Genomic DNA, 12,867 nt, shown 5'->3' with positions numbered 1-12,867 from the left:
ATAACATTTCTTGAAAATAGCATATTCCCCCATGGTAGACATTTACAAGATATCTTTTTTCAAAAGGTAATATAACATTTGTGGCTCTAAAAGAGTTTTATGTGGCCTGGCTGAGGGCAGGAATGGCTGTTAAGACTGTAAAGGTTGCAGGTCCAAACACGGTCCAGGTCTAAGTTTAGCTGACAATCTGTTGTGTTTCTAGATTATGTAAATCTTTTTATTTGTAAAAATATTGACACCCATGAATTGTTTTCTTGGTACTTAGTGTTAGTTTTTTACATAAAATTCTAATAAAAACACTGAAGTTTGTACAGTCATATTCAAAAAGTTAAAATATGCATTCAGATGAGTCTTGTCATATTAAAAGTACTTTTTGAAAAGAACCTTTAAGCCGATATGAAGCATATTTTTTATTGAACACAAATTTCAGTATTTTTTTTAATGGTCTGATGTAATATTATCATCTTAAATGTCATGTTTTCAAGTGGAACATCATCATACTTAACATCTCTGTGTAATTAATCTATATAATAAAATTTTCAGTAATATTCCAGAAATTTTGTACATGTGCACAACGCTGGAAGGCAAAAAGACAGTTCCTTTACTTGCTACCTGTAGCCGTGCTGGAGTCGTACAACAATTTTGTTAACTAAATGAGACCTGGAGATATCAGTATTATTAATTTTTTGCAAGGTACCACAACAAAGGTAAAATCACGCAGAAACACTGTAGAAGAATAACTCAAAGCCACTTATGTTCTTATTTTTTCACATTCTCTTTTTTGGCTATGGTATACACAGACCTGTTGCCATAGCGATTGACTGATAACAGCTCTGCTAGTGCATCAGGATTCAACACCAAATAAAATGCAAACATTTCCCACACAAAGATCACAACATTCAGTCCGTTACAGTGTTATGCTTCCATGCTCTTTATTTATTTTATGATTATTAATAAGTCTGAACAACACTCTACTGATGATCTGCCAGAACTTGTGGGTAGGTCATTTCTTTTTCTTTTTTTTAAGTTACTTAACTGAAACACCAAATTCCACAGCACATCTACATGTTAAGGTTGTCAAAGTCAAGCTAGCATAACAGACCTACTTCCCACTCTCTCACTATTATTTTTAATTAAAACTTTTGACAGTGTTAACAGTAAGACGCTGTCTGGTTTTCTTCTAACACATGTAAACTTAAGATTTAGCTTGTTGACAACTTGACAGCTAAAACAATTTGTGGTCATCGTCTGTGAGCAGCTTTTTGCGAGATCTTGTGCGCGCCATCACGTTGTAACATGTCTATATGTGGCATTATGCTACTGTCACCAACCTGTTTCCAGTCATCTCCTGCAGTTTTCTGAGGCCCTAAAGCGCTCCACAGAGGCTGCACATACTGGGTGTAATGGAAAAACAGACTGGTGCAAATAAGAAAAATTATACTCAGAACAATTTTATTAACCTTGCAAACCTCAGGTGTGGTTAGAGACGGTGTACACCAGTAATTTGTGAAATGGCTTTGCTGACTGGGTGGTTGCAGCATGGACACTAGCAGAAGGGGGAAGGTGGAGGGGGGCAACAGTCCGTAAGAATGAGAAGAGGAAGTAGGCTGACAAAGTGTGTTGCTGATGCACTTGGAAATGCAAATAATTAAACAGATTCATAGACTGTAAACATCTCTGTTGGTTATGAAAGTCTGTGTAGCATAAAGAAATCCCTGCAGAGAAAACTGCCAATTTAAACCTCATGCTGGCGTGAGAGCGAGGACCACAGCGCACCTTGGCGTCTAGATGAGCTGCTGCTGTGTGCTCAGATTGTAGAGAGGAAGACAGAGGAGAAGTGTTTTACCTCTGACTGTGAGAGTGGCCGAAGCTTCCAGCTTGCCCACGCGGTTTTCTGCCACACAGGTGAACGTGCCCTCGTCGCTAATGGAGGCTTTCTTCACTCTCAGCATATAGTCGTCCTTGTCGTAGCGGATGTCGTACCTGGAAGCAACCACACAAAACATAAAGTTGAGTTAGAGCCCTATACATTTACCTTCAGCTGCGGTGGAGTTTTACTGACAAAGATTGAAAGAAATAATACTTTTTAAAAAAAGTTTTTAAAGCAGCACCACTCAGTCATCACAAGAAAGTCCTCACTTGAGGTTTCTCATGTTCACTAATAATATGTTATTAAGTGTATAACTGTTGCAGTGTGTGTCTACAGGATGTGCATCACAATCATTTTTATCATATAAATTGTTTCTACAACCAAATGTCTTACCCACATTTTGTGTACACTGCTGGTCAGCTGGCTGAAAGAACACTATAACACTTTTACTTTGATTATGTGGGGAAAAAAACTGGTAAGAAAAACATAAGAGTCTGCTTTACTTTTTTTTCAGCATCAACACTGTGTCAAATTAATAATAATAATAATAATAATCAATGTCAACTGCAAAAATTTTGTTTTATTTGTAGTTTTTCTGGTATGAATATATAAAGTTTTTATCATTTCATACATTTTAGTTTAAATGTTTGTTGTATACAGCATGATGGACTGAAACTGTTATTATAGTTAAGCTTATCATAACACGTTAATCTCATATTGGTCCATTTGAAGAGGTTGATGGCTCCCTGGAAGAAGTGCAGGGAGCCATCAACCTCCCTGCACTTCTTACTGCAGGTTGCATTAAAGACATCATCGCATCCTAAGTAATTGGTCTGTAAAGAAGAAAAAAGCACTAATCTTAGTCTAAATTACACTCTCTCTTAGGATCTTCATTTTGTTGAATGTACTATAGTTCGCTGCTGCCTAGGAACCATTATGTGGACTTTAAAAAATAAATAAATAAAAAAAAGAAAACAGCAGCACTGAAATTATACAGCAGCTTTAAAGTAAGTATTTCTATGTGCCAGAAAACACTTAATCTGCAGTACAAAGACCAATAACAACACACTGTGCTGTGTGCTGAGGTCTGCTCAGGTTAACCTTTCACAGACAGAAAAAAACCTCCAGAGATGGATTTTTCTTTTTTACAAACTACACCTGAGCAGAGGGATGTACCTGACTATAACATAAACATACAGTATTGTTGTAGCAGCATGGTATAGTACTGTAGTAGTATGACTTGAATTTTTGTAAATTTGTAATTTTTAAACAGATGTTTTATTTAAAATGGCATTTTATATTAACAACTTTATGGTTTATAGACAAGTGAAGTAAAAAAGGCTTTATTCTGCTTCATACAACATAATAAATGACAGTTTACAGCAATACTTCTTGATGTGACTGTAGGGGAACAGTTTTCCACGGTCCATTTCCTTCAGAGGGAGAAAGACCCCTCTGCTCCAACCATCAGGTGTACTGATGGCAGCTTGCCACTGGCAGCTGAGGAAGTAATTTACCCTGTCTATCCACGTCTTGTTTTTTTTTTAACCCACTGTTATGACATTTCCTGAGAAAGCATTCAAAGGCAATTTTATTGAAGCACATTCCTCAGCTATGACTGCTGGGTTCCACCTTTCCACACTGGCACTTAAGGAACCATAATGATAATTTGACTGAGTCATGACTGAATGCTTTGTTCTGCAGGGAGAGAGTGGATGTACAGTTCCAGGTACCGGTGGTTGGTGTAGATAAAGGATTTATTGTTACAAAAAAAAAGAAAAAAAGATGAGTGGCATGGTAAGGAATGAGATGGCACATTTTAGGACAAGCCTACCGTCAAAGGAAAAACAAACCCCAACAGGCAGAGTATCATTTCATATCCTGCCTTCCGGATACAATGGATAGAGCAACATGAACTCTCGAGTTACCAGGGAGGGGGGGTAGGTGACGAAAGGCAACAAAGTGACAAGAACAAGTTAGGGCAATACAGTGGATCCCTAGAAGTGCTAATAAGCAATATGCTAAAAATTTTTAAGGCAGAGTTACAGAGTCATAAATATTTCCTGTCATACTGTTCTTGTGGTTCAAAGGACTTTTAATGACATACCAGAGGAAGCGTTGAAATGGGTAAGTTAGAATAATGCAACTAAGCTCCTACCACCGGCTGAAGGAAACGACTCAAAAACCTCTGAAGACGTGAGCGCAACTTAATTGCGTAAACATTAATTGGAGTGGCATCAAATTTTAGTGGGTTTAGGATTTCAATCCTAATCAAGGATAGTAGAGTAAATGATGTTACATGATAAAAACTGGAAACTGTATTTTTATACAAAGGTTTTCTAGCCCCGGGCCTAATTTGCAAACCCAACCACTCATTGACTTCTCATTTGTCTTTGGCAAAAAGACCACAAGCTATTTCTGCCGCTTCGACATGTTGATTTGTTTTGGTTGTGTTTAATCAGAATGCCCTGCTATGCAGTTGGCTTCCTGCTTTTGGAGCAGTATCAAATGTAATCACATGCATTTGAACTGAACCAGAGTTCATTTCAACCAAACCGACCTAGGTTTTTAGGCAGATCAGAGTTTGCAGTTTTGGTCCACATCAGATTTCGATTGCGTATTGACAGCTTCCCAAACAAACTGGACGTTTTAGGCAAACAAACTAGAGTTTGATTAAAGCGGTATTAACAGGGCAGGTGTGAATGTAACCTTAAATGTAATAGGATGTTAATGCCATAGTCTTTTTGTGCATATCTCTACTATTTCATATTGCAGGTATACTCCAGTATATTTACAATGTTTCTGTTTCTATTCCTACCTGTTGATGTAAGTTAAAACTGAATAGTTTACAAAAACTGCAAAGAAAGTGGGTGCTTAAGTGGGATGAGTTTGTCATTTTAGGATGACGAATATTTGCTTGCAGTCTTATAGTAATCCATGTTTTCACAGAAGCTTGAATGTTACAGAAAAAATATTTCTCTTTTGTTGACATGGTAGCAAAGTTAGCTGCCATGCTGCAACCCATCTACTGTTGTGTTGCCTAGTTTGGTTGTAGTGATTGGTTGAGCTACTTTTGGCTCCATCTCATCTCTGCCCATTTTCTTCCATCAACAAGATATTTTCAGTCACAGAACTTCCTTCCAAGGCATATTTTCTCCTTTTCTGATCATTCAGTACCAATAACTTAAATAGATCCCTTTCTAATTGACTTAAACTCCCCTTTTTTCCAGTTCTGATGAACATCACCATGTTACATACAAATTGCATACATTAACATACAAATTGTGTTAAGTTGTTGACTTGTGACTGGAGAATTAGCTATTTCTGTTAACTGGCAATCGAACTGTTGTACCTGATAACTGTACAGTGAAGAAAATACCGTTAAAAAGACTCTTTACCTTTACAGAAACTTTCATTAGTTACATAACCCATCGTCACTCAAAAAAAAAAAAAAAAAAGAGAAAACAAACAGCAGTTGAAGTGTTCATTGAGGTTCCCACAGGCCTGACTGAACCCTTGTTGTTTTGGAGATGGCAGGTATGCACATATTAGACAAGAATCTTATTGTTATTGGTCCGGCCTCTAGCAACCTCTCAAAAGACAACCTCGAGCTGATTCATGACTTATTAAAGGGACATAAGCGCAATCAATCTGTAATCAACTTCCCATATGGAATCAGCTTAGATGACAAGATGAGTGGAAATACTCTCAGGGATAAGAGGCGGCTGCGGCCACACAAGTAAGTGCACACAGCAGAGGGGAACAGTAGCTCTTTATTGCGAGAGCTCTGTTCTCCATTAGAAAAGGAATGTAATTCCACATGTATGAGGGCTGCGGAAAAGACTGGAGCGCCAAGTTTGTTCCACTGGACTCTGCCTGCATTTCAACTAGGATAAGACATACTGTACACATGACACAAACAAGACCATCATTCACATACACACACTCACACACAAACATTCTGAATCCAGGGTCTTTCGCTCTTGCGGGTTGATGGGGAGTGATGGGAATGTAAGCAAATGCCAAAACAAAGCGGTGTTTTTCTTTTTCCTTGCTTGTCAGCTTGATGTGTTTTCAGCATGTGAAGGCTGTGCTGAGATGAACATTTAATGGGCATGCTTTAAAAGCAATCCATCTCAAAGATCCTCCAGATCATTTTTAAGGATTTGACTTTAAAGTGTCTGTCAGGAACACAGCCACCCTTGTTCGACCTTCTCTCTTGTGCCAATTCACCTACATTAAGAGATTTCCTTCTTTCACTGTACAAACAGCTGAATAATCGTGTCTACAAAGGAATTTTGTGGCAGAATCTTATCTGCAGTACCTCTTTAAGTTCGGATTGATAGATATGGTAGCAGGGGGGAGGAGAGAAGGCTGTGTGCCTACTCTCGGCATGAGTCAGAATCAAGATAGAGTTGGAGTTTAATTCCAGCAAAGAACCTTAGCCTGGCTTCTCTGCCAAAGACCTTTTCCTGCTTCATTTCATTCTGCCAGCTTGATCCAGTTTCACACCATCGGACTACTGATTTCCCTCAAGCTGATCAAAGGAAACGAAGTCTATCTGTCCAGAACTTGTTGCCCGTAAGAGAGAATCAATTACCCGCTATCAGTTCTCATCTGTCTTCAATGCAGCCTTTGGCCAGAGCTGTGGTCCCTGGCAACGTCTCACAGCCAAAAACCCCCCACTGGCATTCATCAGCAGTTGGGCAATAATTGTAGAATAGTTTGTCAAAATTTCCACCTTGAAGCCTGCCTGTTTTGTGGGAACTATTTTTTTCTTTCCAAATTAGTTATTTGTTCCAAGGCGATACAAAATCAAAGTGTTTTTTTTACTGAATTGAAATTGGTTTTCGGTGAATGTTACGGCACGGCTGAAAAAAAAAAAAAAACGTTGTGAAAATAAAAAATGTGGAGCCACTGAACAGAGATCACTGATCATTTATTTTTTATTTAAGGAGAATTTGTCTTTGAGTGGAGCAGAAATTAAAGAACAAAAACATCTAAGGAATCAATATTACACTGAGGAATTGGTGCTTTCTTAGTAAAATGTGAGAGAGAGGGTTTTCAAAGCACTATAAGAAATGATTAGGTGCATATTCCTGGCATTTAAAAATGCATTGCCTAAATCATTACTTAGTATTTTTAAAAATTCACTGAGAAATTGTCTGGTGACTGGTATTGACCAATTCTCAGCCAATTGAAACCTTTAACAGTCAGATAATGCACCATATGGAGTTCTAGTATGATGCTACTACAGAGTGAAGACAACTTCAATTTAGGTATTTTTATGCAGAGGAAGCAGAGAGACGTAAGAAGCTTTTTAGAAGTTCTGTTGTTCGACATGTCTGCAGGTCTATAAGGCTGCAAAAGAGTGATAGAGGACTTTGAGGATTTCTTAAAAGAGTATGGCAAAGTTGTTGTGTTTCATCCTGATGAGCTGTCAATCTGTCTGTCATAGAACTTGTTGCTTTGCCTTTCACAAACTCAGAGTAAAGGTTCCACATACATTGAGATAGTAGGGTTCATTCACATCAGCCCTGTTTTGTCTGCTTTAACTAGACTCTACATCATTTGTCTAGAAAGTCTGGTTTGTGTTCGGGGTGTGAATGTGCAACAGAACCGTACTGAAATCAAAAAAGTGAACTCTGTTTCACCTGAAAAGCTAAGTCTCGGTTCGGCTGAAGTGAACTCTGGTGTTGCTCGAATGAATATGTGAACCCTAAGTGGACAAAAGCAGGAAGTGGACTATTGCATTAAATGCTACCAAAACAAAGATGCGAGTCAAGCGTTAGAATGAGAGATGACTAGTCCTGTTAACAAAGACATAAGAGAAACCCTACATCGCTTTAAATGGTTCAGAGACCACTACAAAATCAGTAAATGGACTAAGAGCACAGCATTCTGTGTAAATACAACAAAATCAACACATGGAGGTAAAGGCACTCATGTAAATATGATCAGATGAAAATATATTGCAGTTACCTGTAACCACATAGATAAACAGACAATGTTATTAATAAAGTTTCATGAAGTAGGATGTTTAAGCTCAGTGTCTTCTTCAGGGGTTTTTGTGTCGTTAGCTTCAGTGTTTTTGGTGCAGCGCCACCACAGACCAGGAGGTAAACAGGTTGCTTAAATGGGTTTGGATCATTTGCCACTGTTCAGTGTTAAAGTGAACCACACCATGTGAAAATGTTGTAATGTTAGTCCCCAATCGAACGGAATCCACCAGACTATTTGGTGACTATTAGGTATGCTAACTGCACAAACTGTGCTAATTGCAAAAATACTAATGTTTGTTGAAATACAGGCTCAATAACAATTTTGTGCTTACTTTAAAAATATTGGTAAAACTCTATTCTACGTCAATTGCTTTCTCAAACATCTCTGCTATAAGCAATTGCCATTCACAGCAGCTAAATCTCAAAGAAATATTGAAATGTGGAGATCTGAAATCAGTCATAAAATTTCAGATCTGTGCATCTACATCAACCTCAGCTCAAGCTTGCACCCTAAGCACCTTACGTATTGAAAGAAGTAATGGAAACAGGAAACAGATCCTGTTATCTTTTCCTTTTGCAAAGTTGCATAAGGGAAAAAAAAACGGAACCCGCTGAAACTGGATAGTCAGCATAACACGGGCACTTCTGTCACTTTAGCTTTAACAACTTACTCAAATAGAATGATCCATCCATGCACCTCTATCATAGCTCTCTCACGACACACAATTGCAAACACACACATGCGCTCACGCGCCCCCGAGGAATTGAGTAAAAAAAGAAACAGCCTTTTCTGCTGAATGTTGCAGTGGCTCTGCTGTGGAGGTCAACAGGAACAAAGGGGATGGGGGGGCTGAATGCATATGGACTGCAAGACATTAGTGGCTCTGATAAGGCACAGGAAGAGGGTACAAGGGTCCAAAACAAATGAGGAGACCTATGGAGGGGGAGACATGGGAAGCACACTAATCTTGCAGGCAAATAAAGCTGGCAATGCACACTGCTGAGGTCTTTTCACAGGGGGCTTCTCAGGGTGAGACGGAATCTTTAGCCTAACAAGATACAGTTTTCCTCTCCTGGCAGCTGCTGTCAACACTGTCCGTCTGATACCAGCAGTATTACACATTTGGAAAGATGTGCAATACATAATTTTGGGCACAAAAATTACAATTAAGAACAATGAAAATTTGAGCCATATACCAGGTTTTTTGGTTAAAGATAAAAGATTTTTTGGGGGGAAGCACAATCTCATAGCATCAAAATCTTATTCAGTGAACACTGATGGAGCGGTATTATACGTTTTCCAGTCGCATGATATCATTTTATAGCTCTGTTAAGTAACCCTGTTACAGTGTTACCTTCAGTTGTTATGCAAATGCTGCATACAAGAAATATAACTTAAAAGCAAAGAGGAGCGCAGGTGGTGCTGGCTCCACTCAGGCATTTTTCACAACTGAATGGTTGCCATGGGAGATTAAAAGATTTCTCAAACATGCATGAAATAATCAAAGCAACACTCCAGGTATGTTTATGATGAGGGAATAACATTATAACGTGATGGGGAGCTCTGAAGAGTTGTTGACCATGACGCTGGAACTAAAACAAGATTAGAGGCAGGTTAGCTTTAAAGATAAGGCAGATAGGCAATCCAGTAGATGATACTTTTTTTTGGTGATTTTTAGTTTATTTATTATTTAGAAACGCCTTTAAAGCAGGAGTGGAACTAGAAAAATATCTATGAGGTGGCAAGAGGATGGCAATGATTTTTACATGGGTGGCAGCATATTCATTCTCACATTTAGCGTACATAGACCCAACATTGAACTTAATTTACTTGATGATTTACTTGTTGCAAAAATATTTTAAACTTGCATTGTTTCAAAATGAGCTTCATGCCACACTGAGGATTAAATATCATTTCTTAATGTAGTATAGTTAATTATTTTTACGTCTTTCATACTGCTGCTAATTGATATGTATTCCTGGATTGGACAGCACCTATTAGTCGCTATGTGATGCTTTGAGTTATGTCCAGAAAGCCATTCTATTACAATGCAGGACGAGCAGAAATCTGTCACAAAAATATTAGTAGCGCCATCATTTATTATCAGATATCTATTAAGTACGGCTTAAAATAAAGCTGAGAAAATTGATGTTTTCTGCATAAATTCTCCCTGAAACAAACCTATGAACAGTTTGGTTTCTGTTAGTTCTGTCAAGATGCAAGAAATGGCAAATTTCTTTTATATTGGTAAATCCATCCATCCATCCATTTTCTTTACACCCTTATCCCTTAGTGGGGTCTGGTGGGGTGCTGGTGCCCATCTCCAGCTAACGTTCTGGGCGAGAGGCGGGGTACATCCTGGACAGGTCGCCAGCCCGTCGCAGATATTGGTAAATCGTTTTATTTTAAATATGCTGTAGGAGTTCTTATCTATCGATTCAGTATTTTTATCATACAGACATCAGGCTGTTGTTGTGATATTAGCTAGCTGCTAGCTAACGACTTTGCTAGCAACGCTAGATAACTAAAAAGCTTCTTCCCTGTATCTTTAATGATATCAGTCATTCTTTAGTATTTATTATGCAATAAGGGCACATCGCCCGTCCAAAACTGATCATCTCCATAATGGATATATGTCCGATCTTCTAATTTCCTTTGCTGCATAATGTACATTTCATTTATTCTGGCGTTAGGTAAATGTATCTTGAAGGAGAATAACAATGAAATAAAAGACTCACCCTGAATTACCCTGATAGATATGAAGTGTGTAATTAATGAAGGGGAAAAAACTCAACCCAGACTTTAAGTAAGTTTAGTTTCTGGTTCGCAGAGTATGAAGTTAAATTTTTTTTTCCCAATTATTCAATGGGGGGGGGGAAACTAACCTCAGTTAAGTAAAATAAAATTGTAATCAAAACTTTTGGAATTGTATTGATTTATTTTTTAAAAAACAAATCGTTTTGTTTAAAAAACATTTTAATTTAATAACTACTTTTTGTCTTGTGAACATAAAAAGTTATTTACCAAACATAAACATTTATTTGCACACATCAGAAATCTTTTGTTGTGATTTTAGGCCCCGCCCACGACTCATGTGAGAATCACAAGCAAAACTTTGAGTCACAAACAAAAACCTAGAATATCAAGAAAAGATTTCTGACATGCACAAATAAGTTTGTTTTGCAAAAAAGAAAGTTAACTTAATGAGACAAATGTGTGATTTAAATGTTTAAAAAAGTTTTTTTAAGCAGAACTCAGTAGGTTTTTCTCATGGTGACATACATTAACAACATTAACAATTACATTTTGTGTTTTTTTTTGTATTTTTTTTGCAGTTCCACATTAAAGTTTGATGCAGCTCTGCTTTCCTGAATGGACCGTCTTCATCTCCACTGCAAGTGCAGCAAACAGGCAGCTCTGTTTTATAGATTACAGTCACTAAAAGGTTGCATTGTGCCCTTGTTTATATTTTCAATAGTGTAATTCTGTAAAGACAAAATATGTCTGGTGGTCCAGCTCTGATTTACATATCTTGCTAAATTGTGGGTTTGAATATTGCAATACTTTCCTCTAACAAAATAGACCTGAGGAAAGAAATTACTAATAAAATATCTTACATAGGCATAGTGTTATGCTCTATATGGAGATGTTCATTAGCTTTGATTGTACTGTATATGTCACATTTTTGTAATTTATCATTGTTTATTAAACTTTGAAAGTTGAGAGGCTGTTAATATTCTGTCCTAGAATGCAGTTAAATTTGCCCTTTTTTTTTTTGAGCACCTGCCCCTTTAGTGGTCTCTGCACGGCCCTGACCCTATGCCACCCCAGTAGATCCACCCCTGCTTTAAAGAACACAGATATAAGCAATAGCTGGACTTGTTCTTTTATGACGAACTCTGGTTGTTTTTCAGCTCTATCTCCTCCTCTGTTCCATAGAGATGGAAGGCGCCTTGGCGCTTCAGATAGGCACTCTAGGTGCCAGCGTGTGCATGTGTTTGCCTGAGAAGCAGCTGGAGCCACTGAGCATATTAACAACCTGTTTACTCAGCTGAGGTTCCCCTCCCCTCCACCTCCTCCTAGAATGAAAGCAGTACATTACAGAAAACCCACCGAGAGACTGGAAGCATGTAAAAAGGCCAGCAAAGACAAGTTGAAACAATACAACGGTAAAGAGGAGCGGTCCTGCTAAGTCCTTGCCTCTTTCCACAGCTTATCATAATAATAAGGACAGCGTAACCTTTCGGAATGAAAAAAAAAGAAACAAAAAAGCAAACAGAGGCCACTCCCCGCTGTGTAGACAACTGCTTGATCCGCTGTGGGCTTTTATTCCCTTTCACACAAAGTGAAATACCAGAAGGGACTGCCTTTCTGTTTCCAGTTCTTCTTCAAATGTGCCTGTCACTTATCAAAATGGAAACTTCTCTTGTGTGGGAAAATCCATTCGTCCTTGATGTTCGCTGAGTGATGATAAGGAGCAACGAAAACAGGAAGAAAATGTCAGAATTAAAATATCTACATCTGAACGCTCATCTTCGCTGGCACCACTAAATATGCTTTGGAGAGGAAAAAAAGAACAATAATTTGTAGATTGCAATTAGAGGCAATAGAATATTTATCTCTTTTAAATTTTCTGCTCTATATTTCGCCATGTTTATCATCCTAAAGTATGGCCACACTTCAAAGGGATATTACAGTCGGCGATGGACGCCAGAGCATGACACATATCCAACTCCATAATAAATCTGTTAATTAGTGTACAAAGTGAACTCCGTTCCAGAGCCAACTCCCTATCAAAGACTGGAGTGAAACACTTTTATGTGTTTGCCTTGGCAAGGGGCTCGCGTCCCACTGCCCAGTGAACCGAATCCTTATCAGACGCAAACAAGCCTCCTACGCTTGTCTCGGCGGCTAGCCTTGGGAGATGTCAGGCCTGTTGAGTGTGTGCTTTATGAGGTGATCCAAGCAGAAAGCGACCGGCCTGCTGGCTAAAG

General features: G+C 38.3%; 1 protein-coding gene across 12 annotated transcripts in view; it reads right to left on the bottom strand.

Moving 5' to 3' along the window:
- The window catches only part of robo2 (roundabout, axon guidance receptor, homolog 2 (Drosophila)), a 525,042-nt gene that overhangs the window by 102,970 nt on the left and 409,205 nt on the right, over positions 1 to 12,867 (bottom strand). For all 12 annotated transcript variants that reach the window (XM_008424864.3, XM_008424871.3, XM_008424869.3 and 9 more), the window contains exon 6: positions 1,847 to 1,983. In XM_008424864.3, the coding sequence (XP_008423086.1) occupies positions 1,847 to 1,983 (137 nt within the window). The remainder of the gene's footprint in view (positions 1 to 1,846; positions 1,984 to 12,867) is intronic.

This window comes from Poecilia reticulata, chromosome 13 (genome assembly GCF_904066995.2).
Source record: "Poecilia reticulata chromosome 13, P_reticulata-male-v2, whole genome shotgun sequence".
Lineage (NCBI taxonomy): Eukaryota > Metazoa > Chordata > Actinopteri > Cyprinodontiformes > Poeciliidae > Poecilia > Poecilia reticulata.
Note: the sequence above shows the minus strand (reverse complement) of the source record. Positions and strands in the feature narration are given on the sequence as shown.